At 35.6% G+C, this 21,318-nt stretch overlaps 2 protein-coding genes across 5 annotated transcripts in view; both read right to left on the reverse strand.

Annotated features, from left to right (window-relative positions):
• Positions 1-21,318, reverse strand: part of LOC111150680 (RAB GTPase activating protein 1 like) — a 759,175-nt gene that overhangs the window by 483,440 nt on the left and 254,417 nt on the right. The gene's annotated exons all lie outside the window — the stretch shown is intronic.
• LOC111150681 (G protein-coupled receptor 52) lies at positions 653-4,677 on the reverse strand. Its single transcript, XM_022508228.1, has 2 exons — positions 4,611-4,677; positions 653-2,913 (listed from the first exon to the last, which is right to left on the reverse strand). The coding sequence occupies exon 2, from the start codon at positions 2,692-2,694 to the stop codon at positions 1,609-1,611; it is 1,086 nt and encodes a 361-aa protein (XP_022363936.1). The 5' UTR covers positions 2,695-2,913; positions 4,611-4,677; the 3' UTR covers positions 653-1,608.

Raw genomic sequence — 21,318 nt, forward strand, 5'->3', positions numbered from 1 at the left:
AACTTAGAGTAAAAAAGTAAGATTTAGATGTTTTACCACTCACACCTGCTTCACTAATTCCCCAAATGCCATTTTGCTACATCTAAACCCCTGATAATTTATTATACAATTCCATGTAGCACACTAAAAAATAAGTTAATTTAATCTTTGCGTATGAAAACAGATCATTACAAAAGAAAATACTGACAGCTCTTACCTGTATTTGATAATTAAGTATATCATATTCTCAGCAGTACTAAGAATGCAGCTTGGTCTAATATAAATATCTAAATAACAACTACACAAAAGTAATTTTCTCTTCAAAGAAGTTTTTGTATATTTTTTCCAATGTTGATGACTTAAGCAACATTGATCTATATATTGTGCTAAGAAAACATTAGGCACAGATCACATGATATAATTTACATTTTCTTTGTTGTAAAAAATATAGTATATGCAAATGCATATCATACAAATGATTGGTGGACGCAACACTAAGCTTTGTATACCTAACACAAAAAGATTAATATTTACTCTTAAGGGGGAAAGGAAAGGGGGACACATGGAGTGTGGTCCGAAGGGCAATCGATACCTCACTTCTGGTGAATACTATGCGTCTGCATTAGAATTATTTGTGGATTTTCTTAAAGAAAAACAAAGCTTTATTAAAGCAAAAAAAAAAAAAAAAGATACCACTTTGGGCACATGAACTGAATGAAAAGGAACCAGATAAAAATGTTTACAAAAGCTATTAAGAATATTTAACACAATATCTGAAATGAGCTATAGATTGCTTTATTGGAAGGAAGAGATTATTTAACATTATGATTGTTTTATATGGTAGATTCTTTATTAGCTAAGACACTTTTGGATTAAGGTACCGAAGGAGGCAGATCAAGAAAAATGGAGAGAAAAAGAAAGAGCAGGCTGTCAGAAAGGGGGTGGGGGGGCTAAGCATATTTAGCCAGAACAAAAATACTGTTTCTTTTTGTTTATAGCAGAAATTTTACGCTGTGGATAGTATAAAAACACAAGCAAAAGGGTTATGTGGCAGGTAATAAAATACAATGCTTACTACGCATCCTTCATGGAGAAACCACTTATAGATTGTAGATTCGTATGTAAAAGTATGCATTGATGCAAAAAAAAATGTACATTGCCACATATATAATATGTAGCATTTTCCTACAAAGGGCAATTTATGTAAGTAACTTCCACAAACACAAAGAGAGGGAGAGAGACATAGACAGACGGAATGAGAGGCAAAGACAGAGGGGAGAGCTCAGAGAAGACAGAGATGCCGAGGGGCTTTGCTCATGTCCTGTGGAAGATCTGAGATACTTTTTTCATTTTTTTTTTCATCCTCAGTGCTTAATTTTGCTATTACTGTACATTTATATTCACACTCTATAATTATCTCATGAGATTGCCCTCTATACATTCTTTTCTCTAGTTCCCCCCCACCATCACCACTGTGGAAAAAGAAGGGGAAAAAAAAAAAACCTCTTGTCTCTCCATCTCATAGTCAACTATTCAAGTAAATATTTCTCTAGTGGCAAATTTCCAGATGAATCAAGAATACAATCCAAAACCCCTTTCGGATTACATTTGATTTCTATATAGTTCTCTTCAAATGGAGCAGGAATTAGCCCGTTTCCTAGGTTTGGGGTCTCGAGCTTCCTGATCCTTCACACACATACAAGATGTGCACATTGTCTCGGACAGTCTTCGGAGGCCTAGCCGGAAAACACTGTTGGAAAGGCTATAGATCACACAGTTACAAAAACTATTACTTATAGCAAGCCAGGTTGTTAGGAAGGACAGCGTTGGATTGTCCAAGACCCGGGAGCTTTCTAGAAGAAAGTAAATTATATAAGGGAGCCACAGCATGTAAAACACACTGGTTATCCGAAACAAAACCATGGCGTAACGACGGTCGGGGCTGTGTCCAGTCTCTCCAGAGGCATCCACCTCATGGCTGGGAAATCGGGCCCTCCGGTCATTTATCTCTTTGGTGTGCTGCCGGCAAATTTTAAAAATATGGAAGTAAGTGAAGCAGACAACAAAGGCAGCAGGAGCATAAAGTAAACAAACAATAAAGCCAGTAAAATAGGCACTGGTGAGCCAAGAGGTGGCACACCATTCAAAGATGTCACCATGGTACCCTGGTTTCCCCCAGCCAAAAAAGGAAGGCAAGAAAATTAGGCAAGAGTAGATCCAGATTAAAATAATGCAAATTCTCAGGCGACAGGGGGTGACCAGTTGATTGTAGGAAAGAGGCTTGGTTATTGCCAGATAGCGGTCCACACTTATACAAGCAAGACATGCCATAGAAACACTTTTTAGAACGGAGATGATATATCCGAAAACCTGGCAGGTCAGTGACTCATGGATACCTGTGGAGTAGTGGAGAAGTGAGAGAGTAGGAACCAAGCAGCTCACTCCAACGAAAAGATCAGCATATGCCATCGTCTGAATAAAGTAGCTGGTGGTATAATGGTGCAGGAGTGGAGCACAGTGAAAGACAAAGATGACTGTTAAATTCCCGGCAATGATTAGAAATGTCAGCAAGACAATAACAATGGTCTCAAAGATGCACACATCCACTGCACTGTAGTAGCCAAATCCAAGTGGGCAGGAGTGACGTTCAGACACATTCACAATGCCACTGCTCATGTTCAAGATGCTCCATTCAGTCCACCTGGATTCATTCATGGCTTGGAATTAAGGGACCGTGCAGCCGTGGCTCCAGCAAGCAGGTGCCCTGTCCAGCATGTGTTAAACTCTGCACATTAGTGTCTTGGGATCAGCTTCAGGAGACAGCGGCAGCGCTTCTGTCACAGCTAAGCCTCCCAGAGAGTGCTCAAGCCTCTTCATCAGCTCAGTGCAGCAGTGACACATCTCAACTTTTGGGGGGGAAGAAAGGGAGGTAAGCTAGAAAGGAGGTGAAAAAAGGTCACTGATTAGCTTCCTCCGGTACTCTCAAACAACTTTCTCAAGACACAGGCACTTCTAGAGAAAATAGATTTCTTATTACCTTGCACTATGAAAAATTAGATCTGCAAAAAGAAAAAAAAAATCTATTGCCAAGGGAAGAAAAGCCTTTGTGGGCTGTTTGGTCTCCTCAGAAAGGTAGTTTGTTAGGGATCAACTAGAATAAATGAGAAAAAAAGAGTCTTAAATTGTCTCAGGCTTCCTGCTTCATCTATGATGAGAAGTGGATTCATATTTTACAATTTAAATAATTAAGATCTAAGATCTAGTTGCAAATCTAAGAAAAAGTTCATTGCAGCAAAGAGTGTCTTTGGGCTCAGTTCAGGGTTTGATGCTGGTGGATCAACTTTATGATCTATTTCTCTCTCATTTCTCAAAAGAGCTAACCCCCCACACGCACCCCCAAAAACACAGACACAAGGTTAATTCTAAAAGACTCAGCTCTACTGGGGCACAAAGGAGCAGAACCGAGGTAAGACTCCAGATTGCCTTATAACTCTCATGAGGAAATAAAAGCCTATTTCCAGTACGGAAGATAATATACAAATACAATATAACATTGTATATATTATATACAATGTTAACACCTGACAAAAGACGATAAACTTTAAAGTTTTAATTCTGCATGCAATCTTCTAAGCATTCAGATGAAAACAGCTTTAGTCCATCACAATTACTAGTGCTACAACCAACAATGTAATTTATACTTTTTCCTTTTCCAAGGGAAAATAAATGTTATTAATTTCAGCATCATTAACTAAAAGTAACTTTCATTATCTGATATGCCACCTTCCTTACAATGGAGCATGACCATAAAATACATAGCTCAAAGTTAGTCTCACCTTCACAAGCACACCTGTATCTCACATATATATGTAAGGATACATGAAATTCAGGCAATAGAAACTTTCCTATATACTCTGAGCTTCTTTGACCAGAAATGCTGCCATTATTTATTACTCAGGAATTCCTAGTAGGCTTCGTAGTCTCTGTTTCTAGATCTCTTCTATTTTCATCAGAGGAGTAACACATTAGATCATTACTTTGACTAAATCTTCTGAAAGTGGAAAATTACCTTCTTTGTTATATTTGCAGTTACATAGCAGTCATATGTTAAGAAAATGCCTCTTCTATTACTGTGTTCTATTTTGAGCAAGTGCTCAATTAATACAAGGGCCATTAGGTAGGTTATAAGATGGTCTTATTTTAAAATACCTCTAAAGCATCAAGATGAGTTTAAATCCTACAGTGTGAAATACTGAAAGGCTTGCAGGATAGAATCCATCCAAAAGGCTTCCAAGGTCATTCTGCTATCAAGTGAACATTTGTCAAATGTACTTTTTTAAAGTACAGGTATTTGAGAGAGTTTTCTGTCAGTCTTTGTTGTCATCCCTCTTGAAGAAATAACATTGCATTAGATATAAAAACATTTCCTTCAGGAACAAAGCAGCAGCTTAATAGAAAGCATTCTTCTGAAAGTTATTTTCTCATGCACCACCAAGTCATTCAGGGAAGTCTTTCTTCTTTTGTAACATCCACAGGATATTCCTCCTTGCACATTCCTAGTTTCACTTATCACAAAATAGTTCTCTTCTTACAGGAATAAGGCAATGCTTCTCACCTACATTCACTCTTACCAGCTGCTAGGCTGGGCTGCTTGCTTCAGAAGTCCGATTCACTGCGATGCAGTCACCAGGATGCTGTCGGTAGATAATTCACAATCTCTCAGTATCACTGCCTCCACCTGAGCCGGAGCCCTGCTCCTCCTCCTCATCCTGAGCTGATGCAGAAGAACTCACCATCAGAAAGGTGACTCGGTCCTCCTGCCCCAATCAACAGCACAGCCAATGGCTACTGCAGCTGAAACTGTCACTAGGTAACAGTTGCCAGGCACATGCAGGCTTATAGACTTACTCGGCAAGCTCCGATCAAGATTGACAACAGAAGACAATGCAACTGACCGATCCTTATAACATATTAATGGCACGTGTGACTCTCTAGAGGCAGTCTCCTTATAGCATTTGTAAAGATTATTTCCTGTGGACAGTACAGAAAAAAAAAACAACAACAACAACAAAAAGCACTGGGATACACCTTTAAACCCTATAGAGAAAACTACCAGGAGGTACTCTGACACTAAAAAGTCAGCAGAAATCTAATGCTCACTGGCAGAAAAAATGTATTAATTATTAAAAATCAGCTAAGTCTTCGTGAACTCAAGTGATATAGCTACTATTTTTACTCTCTAAAATATAGTTATATTTTGATTAATAGAAGTCATTTAATAATCTCTCCAATCCCTGCCATACCCACACTAAATTGCTGAATTTAATGTATTTTACTGTATAAACAAAGCAGTGGAACTAACACTTCTATGCTAAAATCGATTTGGGCAAATATTTAAGGTTAAATGCGAATTCTGAAAAGTAGGTATTAGAAATAAGTAAAATAGCCATTTACTCTATTCTTTATCCTAATATGAAAAACACTCAGAGTCAAAGAACTCTGTCATATAGTGACTGAGCTACTCATGCCCAAGTTAGAAGAAAGCAAATTAAGCTCCTTAACCTGGTGGAGATGAAAAACATTTCCATTTATTTTGACGTACTACAGACAAACATTCTCTATTTTAAGCTTATTTTTCATGGGGTCAGCACTTTTCTTTAAAGTGACTTAGAAATAATTTACAAATCATTTCAGAATTAAATAAGGAAAATTAAAATGAAAATGGAAGATAACTAACATCTGTTAAGCACGTTCTGTGTGCCAACCATTATGCTATGTGCTTTATATATTTTCTCTCTATAAAAACCTTAAATCTTTAAGGAGTAGGTACCCATCATTATCATTTCTCAAAGGAAGAAGGTGGGTACTAGAAAAGGTAAGTATAACTTGCCTACTAGAATCATGAAACTAGCACTGAAGCAGGTTAAAACTGTCAATCCTAACACCATATTGATAAACCTCTCTTTCCCTCTGGACTTTTTTTTTTTTTTTTTTTTTTAAGATTTCATTTAAATTCAAGTTAGTTAACATAGAGTGTATAATTACTTTCACCGGTAGAATTATTCATCAGTTACATATAACACACAGTGCTCTTCCATCAAGTGCCCTCCTTAATGCCCATCATCCACTTACCCCATCCCCCCACCCAACTTCCCACCACCAACCCTCAGTTTCCTATAGTTAAGAGTCTCTTATGGTTTGTCTCCCTCTCTGATTTTATCTTATTTTATCTTTCCTTCTCTTCCCCTGTGTTCAACAATTTTGTTTCTTAAAGTGATTTTTAAAGAATAGAAAGCCCTATTTTTTCCTCCATGTTGAACTGCCCAACAGGAAGGCCATATTATTGTTAAAAATCTTCAGAGGCTTAGCTGAAATACAGAATGCAAGCACATTTCTCATTACCAGAATAATTTATAAACAAAGTTAGAATAACAACTGTAGAGTGAGTACCAAGCTGAGCTTTGAAAGTAAATATTTAAATGTAATACAAAAGGCTAGAAGATCCTATTTTACAGAGAAGTATTTTGACTTCTAGAGATACCTAAAAGCATTAAAATCAAACAAGACTAGAATTAACTAACATTCTCTTTTACAATAATAATATTCAAAATAAAAATTATATTTGATAAATATTCATGAATGTAGACAGATCCCATATCCCATATTAGAAAGAGTTAAATACTAAGCTTTACTATAAATCCATCAAAAAATAAAACACTATCAATAATTAAAGTTACCCATGTCACCAAAATCTAAATAAACCATTTACAAGGATAGACTTTACATATATTTTTTAAAGATCTACTCCTTTTTTCCTAAAGATTTTTATTTACTTATTTGAGAGACGGAGCCTGAACAGGTTGCTTGGGGCGGGGGTGGGGGGAGAGGGAGGAGAGGGACAGAGAGAGGAGAAACAGGCTCCCTGGCTGAGCAGGGAGACTAACACGGGGCTCTATCCCAGGACCCTGGGATCATCATCTGAGCTGAAAGCAGATGCTTAACTAAGTCACCCAGGCGCCCCTAGATTTTAGATATTTTTAAAATAGCTTTGAATGTAATTTTTCCAAAATCAGGGAAATGGCAAAAAAAAGTCTCACAGGGAAATTCAAATACTAAATTCCTTTAGTTTGACACATTTGTTTCTAAAAACTATCACTGACAGGGATTTGAGTCTATGAATACTCTAATCCATAATTGTACATGCTTTCAAAAGTATTATGACAATATAAGAAAGAGTTCAAGTAGAGTCTTTGATCCACTAAGCTTCCCGCTTTCCTTCTACCAACTTACAAAAAACTTCAATGGTTCTTACAAGATAATTTTCTTTTTTTAGAGATTGACTTGTTCCCTCATCCTTTTTTCTGATCTGATTATAATAGGAACTAATTTATAATGTGAAGCTCTAATAACAAAAAGGCATTCATATCATATATTTACATAGCTCATTACATAAAGCATTCTTTGTGTTTAAATTAGGCATAATTCTCTTCATGTTAGGGGCCATTAGGTGTTTTATTACTGTCATTCTTATTACAATCATTATCAACCACCTCCCTCTCCTTTCAACTGAGGAATGCTAGTTGGGAAATACTAAGAGGAATCATTATTTGGGATATTTCAGAATTACCTCTAACAGCAAAAAATATAGCTTTATGAGATGACACACCACAGGTGTTTGATTTCTTATTTATACCATATGTTTTACATATTCTTTTATATGTATCAATATTTCATTATTAAACATCTAAGCATTTCAGGCAACTACTCAATAGGACCTAAATAGCAAAGTAACAGAAGGATATCAGCATCAATGGTAAATAAGATAAACAGTAAGTAATGATTATCAAGAAGAACTACATAACCAATATAATACTATAAAAAGTAAACAAATAGAGAATAAAAGCGTTTTTTTAAAAAAACATTTTTAAAGGTACAAAAAAGGTGTATACATCCAGAAACAGAATGTATCTATTTCTTCAACTACCCTCCCATCTGTTAACTTTTCTCCATCTCCACTGTCACTGCCCTAAGCAAACTAGCATTACCTTGTGTGTGGGCTCATGCAGTGGCTTCCAGTGTGGTCTTCCTGAGCTGCCTGTGACCTCTCTTCAATCCATTATGCATAAACAAACAAAATATTCTTTCCAAAAATGCAAGCCAGATGATACCACTACCCTTTTATTTTATTAAGATTTTTTATTTATTTGACAGACAGAGATCACAAGTAGGGAGAGGGAGGCAGAGAGAGAGAGAGAGAGAATGGGAAGCAGGCTCTCCGCTGAGCAGAGAGCCCGATGTGGGGCTCGATCCCAGGATCCTGGGATCATGACCTGAGCCGAAGGCAGAGGCTTTAACCCATTGAGCCATCCAGGCGCCCCACCACTACCCTTTTAAAATACTTTAGTGGTGGGGCGCCTGGGTGGCTCAGTGGGTTAAGCCTCTGCCTTTGGCTCCGGTCATGATCTCAGGGTCCTGGGATCGAGCCCCTCATCGGGCTCTCTGCTCAGCGGAGAGCCTGCTTCCCTCCTCTCTCTCTCTCTCTCTGCCTGCCTCTCTGCCTACTTGTGATCTCTCTCTCTTTCAAATAAATAAATAATCTTTAAAATAAAATAAAATACTTCAGTGGTTTCACACTGCACTTAGGATAAAGTCCTAACAGGTCCTATAAAATCTGTTCTCTACAAATTCATCCAACCTTAACTTCTTTTCAATATTGTTTAGGATTAGCTAAACCTCCCCCTCTTCCACCCATCCTCCTGTCCCACATATATTTGCTATGTTCTCTACTGCCTCAGGACATTTGTACCTGCTGGTTACTATGCTATCACACTTTTTTAGTTAATTCAGGTGCAACCTTCAGATTTTGTTCAAATACCACTGTCTCACAGCTACCTTTCTTGAATTCCCAGATTAGACCAGATTCCAATCTTATTGTAGTTTGTAATGACCTAGTCCATACCTTTCTAACTAGATTGCAAGTCCCACGAAAGGAGAAATACCTGTATTATTCCTCATTATATCTTAAGTACCTACTTTACACTACTGGGCATAAAACTGGAGCTAAATAAAAGTTTAATATAACTAATATAAAGCACATAAAAATAGCTTGAAGAGTCTGTAAGACAGAAAAACACCAATAACCAGTTTCTGCGAAGCTCAGAGTTCCTTGCAATCCCCCCTGAATGACATTCAAGCTTCACAAGAAATTTATAAAAGTGTATAACTTAATTGCAGAAGGAGAATAATTAGACTCTTAATATATTCAAATTAAGGGAAATATTATTCATCTATACCTCTACCTAAACCCAATTCAATATGAGTATTTGACTAGTGCTTTGAAAAATCCTATCTGGCAGGGGATAATGATTATTGACTTATTTTAAGAATGACAAGTACTACAACATACAGTATCAATATATTTTAAAAATGTAGTATCAAAGCAACTTGGTCTAAATGCTAAAAAAAAAATGTGAAGTAGCACATATTACAATCACTGATTTAGTGATGTCTCAAGGACAGAAAACAAGTTTATATTATTAACTTTATTTCATTATGACAAGTTATTAACAATTACAAATATTTAACAAATATTAAATGAGTGGCGCTACAAAAAAAAACTTCCTCAACCTGCTAAAGACCCTCCACGGAAAAATCTGTAGCTAGAATGGTATTTAATGGTGAAAGAGTAAATGCTTTCTTTTTAAGATGAAAACAAGACAAAGATGTCTGCTCTTACCACTTTCATGCACTTTGTACTGGCAGTCCCCGCCAGTGTAACAGGCAAGAAAAAGAAATAGCTAAGCCATACAAGAATAGGAAGACATGGCTGCATACATAAGAAGTGCTTTAAAAATCTACCCCAAAGATAATTAGAACTGATGAGTAAATCTTATCCAAATATAAGGTCAAAACACAACAATCACTGGATTTCTATATATTTGCAATAAACTATAGTAAATGAAATTTTAAAACAATAAACCATTTACAGAAAATACCAATAAAGTTAATAAAAGATGTGTAAGACCTCTACCCTGAAGACTACAAAATTAAAAGGTCCTAAGTAAATGGAGCAATATACCACCTTTATGGGTTAGAAGACTCAATATTGTTAAGAATGTTAGTTTTTCTCAAATTAATCTATGGATTTATTGCTATTTGTAGAACTAAACAGTTGATTCTAAAATTTGTACGTAAATAAAAAAGGGCCTGGGGTAGCTAAAACAATCTGGGGAAAGGAATTTTTAAAAGCTGGAAGACTGGCACAACCTGATTTCAAGACTTACTATAAAGCCACAGTACTCAAGACTGGCATAAGGATAAACAAATAAGTCAGTAAAGAGAACAGAGTCCAAAAATAAACCCACACTTACCAACTGAATTTTAAAAGACTAAAACAAGTCAAGAGGAAAAGAAAATCTTTTCAGTAAATATTACTAGAAAACTTTGGATATCTGGGGAAAAATTAACTTAGACCATATCCTCATACTATAAACAAAAATATATTTGAGATAATCATAGATCTAAACATAAAAATCTTAAATTATAAATATGTAGCTTCTAAAAGAAAACATACTAGAAGGAGAAAATCTTCATAACATGTCAGTAGACAAAGATCTCTTTAGATATAGAAAGCAATAACAATAAAAGTAAAATGTAATTAATTATGCTTAAATCAAAACTCTGCTTTTCAAAAAATATTAGTAAGAAAATCAGTAAGTCAAAAGACTAGGAGAAAACATTAGCAAAACATTATCTAACAAAAAGTTTGTATCTAAAATTAATAACTGAATCCTATAATTTGTTAGTAAAAATACAAAGAACACAATTAAAAATGGGGAAATGCTGTCACAGACACCTCACCAAAGAAGATAAACAAATGGCCATCAAAACAAAATGAAAAAGTGCTCAGCATCAATGGTCATCAAGAAAAGGCAAAGTAAAATCACAATGAGCTATAACTACTTGCCCAGTGGAATGGATAAAATTAAAACACTGAGAATACTAAATATTGGTAAGAATACACAACAATTCAAACTCTTAAAAATTGTTAGTGGTAATGTAAAATGGCCCAACTTTTTAATATTATTTTCTTCACTGTTCTATTAGTTTCAGGCATACAATATAGTGATTCAACAATTCCATACATCCCCTGGTGCTCGTGACAAGTGCACTCCTGAAACCTCATTGCCTATTTCGCCCATCCCCTACCTCCTTCCCCTCTGGTAACCATCAGTTTGTTCTCTATAATTAATAGTCTATTTCTTGTTTGTCTCTTTTTTGCCTTTTTTTAAAATATTTATTTATTTGACAGAGATCACAAGTAGGCAGAGAGGCAGGCAGAGAGAGAGGAGGAAGCAGGCTCTACGTGGAGCAGAGAGCTGGATGCAGGGCTCGATCCCAGGACTCTGGGATCATGACCTGAGCCGAAGGCAGAAGCTTTAACTCACTGAGCCACCCAGGCACCCCTCTTTTTGCCTTTCTTAAATCGTATGGTATTTGTCCTTCTGTAACTGACTAGTTTCGCTTAGCATTATATCACACCTCTATGTATACACACACACACATATACACATATCACCTCTTCTTTATCCATGGATCGATCAATAAATAATCGGGCCGCTTCTTGTAAATAACGCTGCTATAAACATAGGGATGCATGTATTCCTCTGAATTAGTGTTTTTGTATTCTTTGGGTAAATACCCAGTAATGCAATTGCTGGATGATAGGGTAGTTCTGAGGAACCTCCATACTGGTCTTCACAGTGGCTGCACCAGTTTGCTTTCCCACCAACAGGGCAAGAGGGTTCCTTTTTCTCCATATCCTCGAAAATGGCCCAACTTTTAAAACTGTGAAACAGTTGGGGAGTTTCTTATAACATTAAACAAATCTACTCACTAGTTCCAACCCATCAAAATGAAAAAATATATCCACAAAAAATGTGTATAAAAATGTACATAGCAGCTTTACTTTTAATAGCCATAAACTGAAAACAATCCATCTATCCATCACCAGGGTAACAGATAAACCAACTGTGTTATGTTTATATGATTCTGGAATAGGTGAAACTGATTTTTGATGAAAGAAATCAGAACATAGTTCCCTCATATGGGGTGTGTGTGTGTGTGTGTGTGTGTGTGTGTGTGTGTCTTGACCAGCAAGAGGTATTAGAAAACTTTTAGGGATGATGGAAACATGGTGTATCTTGATATCTGTGGGTAACATGCATGCATCTATATCAAAACTCATCAAAATGTGACATTTAAGATCTGTGCATTTCACTTACATGTAAATTATAGCCACAAAGAATGATAAAGCTATGATTGCACTTGCATGTTTTAAGTGCTCCATTTCTTTGTAAAACCACCAAATTAGAGCCCTGAACTACTTGACTTGTTTCCAGGAAATTATATATATTGATGTTTAAAAAGAAAAATACCATAATCCTCCAAAGCAATGTCCCATCAAGAGTGAAAGTTAATGTAATGTCTAAAAGAACAGATCCTACAAGACAGAATAAGTGCATCTATCCTGTGTCTACTTTCACAGCCTCTCAATCAGTATACCTGACTCATGGTTCAGCGGTTGCACTCACAGACACAACAGCCCAGATGCAAGTGAGACACTGGGTGAGAAAAGACTTCTTATTAAATGCCAGTTATACAACACTGTGAGACTGCCCTAGCTAGCTGGGATCTGACAAAACTGGCCAAGAAAGCAAACCTTTCGAGAAATTTCATTATCTTTAATCAGTCACAAAGCAGAACAGAGAAAGAAAATACTAATTTACATGTATGTTTAACTCTGAGTGGGGGAAACCCTCAAATAAAATATATAATTAAGATCAAATTAATAGGTCAAAAACAGTATGCAGAGCAATAAAATCAAACCACGCATAGTACCCTCTTCCTTTACATTTTCCCTAAGTTAGGCTATTATTTTTAATAAATATTTATTAAATTTGAAGACATGAGAAAACTATGACTTAAAGAAGAGAATACAGGCTCTAGCATAAGCCAGATTTGGGAGCAGGGCATGCTTGCTGCAGTGCTCACTAACTGTGATGCTGTGGGTATGTCATTCTTCCCACGTGTCTCAGCTTCCATCTGTAAAATGGAAGTAACTCCCACATTTGAAAGTTGGGTATGAAAACTAGAAATTAAAGATGAACCATTAAAAGTACGTAACTACTCATTTAAAGCTCATACAGTAAAGGTAAGCATATTCTTATTATCAATAGACTTTTTGTTTAATCATTTTTCCTTAAGAAGATATACCCACAAGTAACCTGTTGAGGTTAGGAAATTAATAACAACTCTTCCACATTTCTACTGAATTGCCATCTCCTTCCAAATTCCTTTTTAGAAGTACATTCTTAAAATAAACACATTATCTGCACCTGACCATGCACCTTAGGAAATTTATATGATTAGCAACCTAGTAATGTAAAAATTACCAAAGTTTAGTCTGTTAAAAACCTCAGTTTCATGGATGCTGCAATTCCCAGATAATGAGGGTTTCTCTTTTTAAATTTTTAAAATTTTGCTTCACTCTATGAAATTTTACATTTAAATCTTTATAGGATGTATCATCTACTCCTCTGCCTTCTTAAACTGAGAATTCTGAACATAATTAAATTTTGCCTGGTAGGCTGGGATCATCACTGTTAACATCAATGAGAACACAGTCTTATGATACAATCACACCTCTGTAGCTACTAGATTGCATTTACATGTATATACAGGTATAGATACATAGGTTTTAAATATAGTGAGAAACAGACAGACTTGTTTAATTTCCGCCAAGTAACCAGGCACCTAGAAAAGAACGGAGCTCCCATATTTTCTGACTCTATTTGCGTAGCAAATATAGCAGTACTCCTCCTTCGTCTTCTAATTTGCTATCCTTAATTTTCTAAAGGCTTAAATATCAGAAATTAAGCTTACAAGAATTTTTTCTCAAAGAATAAACAGAGGTACCGTTCTATGAATAAAATGCTATAGCTCAGGCCTGCGTTGTCAGTTATTTCTGGATAAGTGAAGTGCTGAGTATGGCAACAGACATGATAAATACACTTAAAAATTACACAACAGAATAGGAAATCCCAAGATTTCTTGTATCTTCCATGTAAGAACTATCCATTAATCATGTTCTCTCTTACTTTATGAAACAAATCTGGAAATTAAATTGTTTAATAAGATTTTTATATCAATGAAATCCCATCAAATAGTAATAGTATCTCACAGAAAGGGTTCAATATAGCCACCTCCCTTTAAGTTGAACATTAAAACATCTCCTGTGAAGCTCTGTCAAAATTATACAAAAACAGAATAGCATAATTGCATTTTAAATAATGGGTTCACATTATAGGAAAGAAATGTTGATTCAAATTCATTTTTAATTGAAAGAAATTTTTCCCTTATAAAAGAAAATTGCTATTTTTAAGATATCTTATTGTTATGGCAACTGAAGTGCTAAAAATAATAAAGAAATATCAAAGTTGTTATAGCAACTAGAATTTTAAAACGCCATGAAGTGTAAAATAATCAAACCTTTACTTGGCTTGAAATGCAACATCTATGACTCAGTTCTCAAAAGAAAACTTGAAATACTCATGCTCTTGTCTTTACAAATTATCTCTAAAGTCCAAATTAAAAACAAAAAACAAAACTTCAGCCTAATAGTTGAAGTATTTTTGATATTCCTCACATCCCTCATCATTCTATACACAATCAACAATGTGTCTCTGAGAACCATACACGTTATCAAACTTCATGAGTAGCAGAAAATGTGAGTTAATAAATGCATGCTGAATTGAACTCAACTACTCAGAGTTTGTGCAAAATATGGATTTTCTGGTCTTCTAACATGCTTCTTATCTCTAATCTTCACTCTTCTGCTCTAGAATACACTAAAGGTTGAAAAGATCTACTCACTGCCAAAGTGCTTTGCCCAGATTCATCCAATTAGAGTTCAATTAAATTACTATTTTACTGAAGGTCTATTGAATGCTACGTATTGGATGAAGTTCTGAGATCTTTTCCCATAGAAGTCACAGTCTGGTGGAGAACAAACTAAAACAGGTCAACATCATTGGAAGGTGACGTACAATGAAGGGATATAGTAAGAGTATCAGAAGAAAATTTATGAAGGTTCTATAAGCAGTGGTAAGGTCTTTAAGGATTTAAACCAGGAAGTATCATAAATTGATTCTTTTCCCAGAGATAGACAGATGAAGAAATTAAAATTTTGGATTTACATGCTTTGCACTAGAAAATGTAGGTTAAGTCTTTACTTTCATAGTTTCATTTGTTCCTTTCTAGTAACTAATGACCAAGATTTGGGTGACAAATGTAGTAACAAATAGTGGTAACATAGCACGTTTCTACAGTATTTACACACTGAACAGAACTGACTGGGAACAGACCCCTCTGTGTGTTTCTCCACATCTCTCTGCTTTATTTGTACTTTTTTAAAAGTATATTTCCCCCCTAAAAATAATTGCTTATTTTTAAGGTAGCTTAATGGTTTATCTTTTTGTGGTTTATCTTGTGAACTAGTAAAGACACCTTGAGAAGCTCACGCTGGGCTCAGGGGGAATGTGGGCCTTATACAGAAAGGGAGAGCTGCCTTCTGTCGTATATGCAGGAGCTTCCTACCTCCGCAGAAAGAGGAGGCTTACAAAACCACAAATCTTCCCTTACCTGCCTTACCCAGTAAAGAAGAGGATTAGTGATAATCATTACTATTTTGACCCTGAGCCCATTAAAATTCTATTGCCTTTTAATAAAACAAATAACTGGTATTGTCCTTTAAATAAACGATCTACAATACCTTACTTTATTCTTAATCTGTGCTTTTTAGTATCATCCAACCAAATCTTATTTTTCCTAATTTTTCCCAAAAAAGGGATGCAAGCATTCAAAAACAGAAAAAGAATTTAATTTTATATAGTTGTATTGAGTGCTTAGACTGTACCTCCAAAACAAAAGTATTCAATAGTTAATTTGATCATTATATTTAACACCGTAGTAATTTGTATCCATGTGCCTACATGATTCATTTTATAACAGTGTTGAGTTTCTGTTTGTTTATGCCACATATATACAGTGTCTATGTGTCTGCATATATTATTCTCAAACTGGGGTCCAAGGAATCTTCAAGAGTGTATCTTTAGCGGTCCATGAATACTCTGTAATATTTTTTAATTTTCAATTTTATTTCCTCCATAATCTAGAAGTTTTACTAGAAGTAGATTCTGATAACCCATCTCATAACAAAGTATTGTTATGCACTATCGGTGCCAAGATTTACTGAAGCATTTACCATTGCGTTGGAGCCAGCTAGTTCTTAATTGGTTGCAGGTCAGAAAATAGTACATAAAGAGTGCTATTATGTAATATGTAAATAATGCACCAAATGAAGGTCACATGACCTAACACCACACCCTACAAATAAATTCTCCAAGTGGGTTGCAAAAAGTGTGCTGGGAAAACTGAGTCATCTGAAAGCACACGGCCCCGTAAGCATGCCAAGCTCAGAAAAATCCCATATGGTAGCTATCAGGGTCACATACTCACTGTAAGCAGCAACTTAATTTCAGGAAAATAACCCAATCCACAGCATTAAATTAATACCATACGGTATTGGTATTAATAGCAAAAATGTATATTTTCATTGCTTCCGGTACATTATGATCACGAGAACTAAAAGTATATAGAGCTTATATTGAATTTTACAGCACCACACATTTAGGTAACAAGATAATATTTATAGTCCATACTGGTGGAAGGGGACTGTTAAGGACTTTTCTTCACCATGAAGTTGTGTGGTGTATTATTCAATGTTGAAAACCCTGACGCATATAGTTGATTTTCAAAAGATGTCTTGTAATTGTGATGATTAAGTCCTCTGGCAATACAAGTGAAAAAGAGGCAAAGCTAAAGAAAACTATTTAACTAGTGATAAGAAACGAACAATTTTTGACTCTAGCATGCCCACTAAGCGTACAGAAAACATCCAATTACAAATCATACAAACAGGTGGAAAAGAGTTATAAGACAGAATATAATTACCATAAGATGCTCCTTTATACATACATTTGCTTTTACATGAAAGCACTAAAGAAATGTCCTGATTATTATCCTTTCCTCCACAGACTTCCCCCATACCCTATCACCTCTCTGTACATTGCATTGTCAGCTCCTAGACCAAGACAATTGTCTCATTTATCTTTGTATCACTCATGGAGCCTAACACACAATGCTTCAATCATAGATATTCAGTACATGTTTGTTGAAAGGATAATATTTCTGTTGAGCCAGCACTTTCTCCCCAAAGATCTCATAATGCTTTATAAGCAGATATTACTGACACTATAAACATATTGCATGACTTACTCCAGAGCATATTAAAAATATGATGGAAGAAGAAAAATCAACAGAAATGAGTGAAATGAAAACCTTCTAACCCTGAGACCAGAAATGTATTAGCCACAAGATCATTAAGTGTCTTTTGCAGGGACCTAAAATAATTTACTTAGCAATTTAATTCACCAACCAACAAAGGGTTGAGTATATTTAACCATCTTCTTTACTATGTTATGAGCTCCTCTGAATAGATCTATCCTTACTATTATCCTCAGTGGTGAGCACAGTGCCTGACACATGATAGAAGGTAATACTTGCTAAATCAATCAAACTGACTGATTTGTGTTCCTCTCCTGATAAACACCAACACAAAATGTTATTTCATAAAGCTAGATCTTTTCCTAATCTAAAATAAACAGCAGGATTCTCTTAAAATAACAGAAATTAGGGTGGCTTAAATTCACCCGGAATATAAAGCTTTTCAAAGGAAAGCTAAAAATATTATACTTTCTCATCATCCTTGGGTCATGTTATGGGGGAATAAGGAAAATGAGAACTCAAACGAATTGACCTACATCTGCCAGTACAACTTTATTTTTCACCAAGCAGTTTCAAAGCTAAGTGGCTAAAGTGATTAGGTAGCATAGGGAACAACTCAGAACACTGAGCCTTTGACAGAAATCACTTTTAAGAGACAGAAATTGAGAAAGGAAAGAAAAAAACCTATTATGCTGTTTTCAAGACATGCCTAAAAGAGGAATAAATGTTGCTAAACTGGCAGAAGCCTGGTAAGAAAATGTCTCTATTGAAAAAGGATTTGGGATCAAAGAAGAAAATGTGATTAAAAACTTGAATTAGAAGACCGAAGTGGGAATCCGCCATCAGTTTGGCGGACTGGGGGGCCTACTAGGCAGCACGATGCAACAATGTTTACAAACTCCTGAGCTGGGGGACAGGACTTGAAAAATGAACATTCACCCACACATATACATACAGACATATACACACATTCACAGAGATTCAGCATTCCTGTTCATCTAACACTGCCATCTCCATAATGCCAGCTTCAACCCAGCAATAATCTAGATGCTTTTGCTGTGACCACAACAGGATAAAGCCTGGTGTAAATGTAGCTCTGCAGCATGGACTCACATTACAAACGTTACCATCCTCTGCTTTTCCCTTTCACTCTCTCACCTACCCCTGCTTTTAGGAGCTGAAATAAACTGGTACAGCAGTATAAAATAGAAAGACGAGTTCGAGAGATAAAGTTATTTAAAAGTTAAGCTTTTTTGAGAAACTGTAATTTTGTTCAAAGAAAAAAATACACCTTGGGTTAAAAGTAGAATTTTCATAGAATTTAAACGTGCCAGTAAGAAGTTAGAATTAATTGGGTATTTAAAACTCACAACACTAACACCAAATAATTTTTTTTTAAAGATTTTATTTATTTGTCAGAGAGAGAGAGAGAGAGAACGCGAGAGTGAGCACAAGCAGATAGAGTGGCAGGCAGAGGCAGAGGGAGAAGCAGGCTCCCTGCTGAGCAAGGAGCCCGATGTGGGACTCGATCCCAGGACGCTGGGATCATGACCTGAGCCAAAGGCAGCGGCTCAACCCACTGAGCCACCCAGGTGTCCCAACACCAAATAATTTAATATCAACATTTACTCTAGGAAAAAAGTGTTCACAGAATTCTATTCAATATCCAATACTGTGAAGTTGCCTTTATATAACAATGAGATAAATCAATCTTTTATTTTATCTTTTCTTTTCTCTTATCATATAGGAAATATTTCCAGTGCTATGCCTTTTGAATAATATTAAGACCTTGGAGTCTTAATACTCCAATCCTTCCACAGTCTTCTCAGGGAGAAGGCACATATGAAGATGTATTTGTGATAGAAAAAAAATTAGAACATTTTAGGAAACAGTTTATCCAATATCCCTAGTCTGTTTTTATACTTGCAAAACTCAATAGCCCTAACAGTTTGAATGCTTGCATATACAAATATTATCTGGGTATCAAAAGATGACTGCAGAAATGTGAAGGATTCCAGTTATAGAAATGGGTTGAAATGACATTTTCCTTAATAACTCCTTTTATAAATGTACAGCCCAAGATGAATGTCATTATGGGACTATTTATAATTTAAAGCTTTCTGTCAAGATGATTTTATGCCCTGACATGGCTCTGAGTAGGCTGGTAACAGCTGTATGCCCCCGAGGGAAAAGAAATTATTGATGGTGTTCAAGAGCAAAGGTATTAAATAGGAAGTATTTTAAACAGAACTTCATGAGAATGATGACAGCTAATTTTTTTAAATTAAATTTAATTTTTTTCCAGTGATCCAAAATTCATTGTTTATGCACCACACCCAGTGTTCCATGCAATAGGTACCCTCCATAATACTCACCACCGGGCTCAAGTGAGTTGGGGGAAATCGGAAGAAGAGACAAACCTTGAGAGACTGTGGACTCTGAGAAACAAACTGAGGGTTTTGGAGGGGAGGGAGGTGGGGGTTGGGTGAACCTGATGACAGCTAATTGATTGTAACATACAGTAAAATTCTCCCAGTCAACCAATAACTATTTCAGTAATAAATGTTACGTTCTTCCTCTAAGTAGATGAAACTTAATTATAAATATAACTCTAATCTTTTGAGCTTCCTAATAAACTAGATGCTTGGCACTATTAAGGTTTTTGTACACAAAATGGGTATTAGAAAAGTTTTGGAAATTAAAAAAAAAATTGATCCAATATTGCTGGAATGTCACTATATTTATAAATTTTAACTCTGCAAAAATGAGTTTAACCAATATGAAAAGAATCAAGAGAAAATGCCAATTATTGAGTAACATGAAGATGTACTATATTTGTGGAAAACACTAGTCTAAACCCCACCATTAAACATCAGACTGAGGTGTTTGTTTTTGTTTTTATTATCCAGTTTTTAATCTACACAAATAAAAACAATTGTGTTTAATTTGCTCCTTATATTTGGGGGGATTTTCATAAGAATCTAAGTTGGTAAGGAATTCTGAATACAATTATTGGAAATATTCTTCATGGCTCAGCCAAATGCTACTAGAAATAAAAGAAAATTCTAGTCCACTGTTTATTGGATGACAGAAAGTCACTTGAATTCTTCCAGTCCTAAGGCCTAATTTAGTTCATTTATAGAATGTGATGCTTACCAAAGAGGCATGCAATAGCAACATCCGATGCTTTTTACAAGTCGTTTGGAGCCCTGGAAGTTTTACATTCACAAGGGTGCCTATTAACAACATTATTAATGTGTGTTGGGACACAAAGACTATAGACATAACAGAAAACTACTGATAAAAAATTTAACATACTACAGTATCTGTTGGTTATACCGGTCAGATCCTATCTACAGCAAATGCCATAACAAACTCTAATGAAAAAACTCAGCATGACAAAAAGATTCCCAGTGCTGTGGCTGATGACCTACACAGCTCAAATAATATTCAGTGTGTTAACAGGGTTCCTTACCAACTAATCGCAGCTACAACAACAAAAAGTAGTAAGTCCTCTTATTATTTGCTTGCAATGACTGACAAGGACAATTTAACCAATTTTTTCCCTAAATGTTAAATGATAATCCTATTGTTGGCTTATTTTAATTCCACAAGAACTTGCATTCCAATGGTATACTACAATTTTGTAACAATAATAACACCAATAAAGTGTTAAGCATGAGCACAACTGGAACATAAAGGTGTGCTATATACAAGTCAATTAGATGCATTAAAGGCTGTAATTTATTCATGTTTTTAATTCCATAGTAGCAAGAAGACACTTCAGAAAGTGTGATGTCAAGGAGATTACTGCACTGAACGCAGTTTAAGTTACTCGGCACCTTCCCCAGCATCTTTTTGTTTCCTTCATAGGAAGCAAAACCACTATTGAACAATTTTGACTAAAATATGGTTATTGTTTGTTTATTTAAA

Source organism: Enhydra lutris, unplaced genomic scaffold, assembly GCF_002288905.1.
Source record: "Enhydra lutris kenyoni isolate GAN:26980312 unplaced genomic scaffold, ASM228890v2 scaffoldscaffold24, whole genome shotgun sequence".
Taxonomy (NCBI): Eukaryota; Metazoa; Chordata; class Mammalia; order Carnivora; family Mustelidae; genus Enhydra; species Enhydra lutris.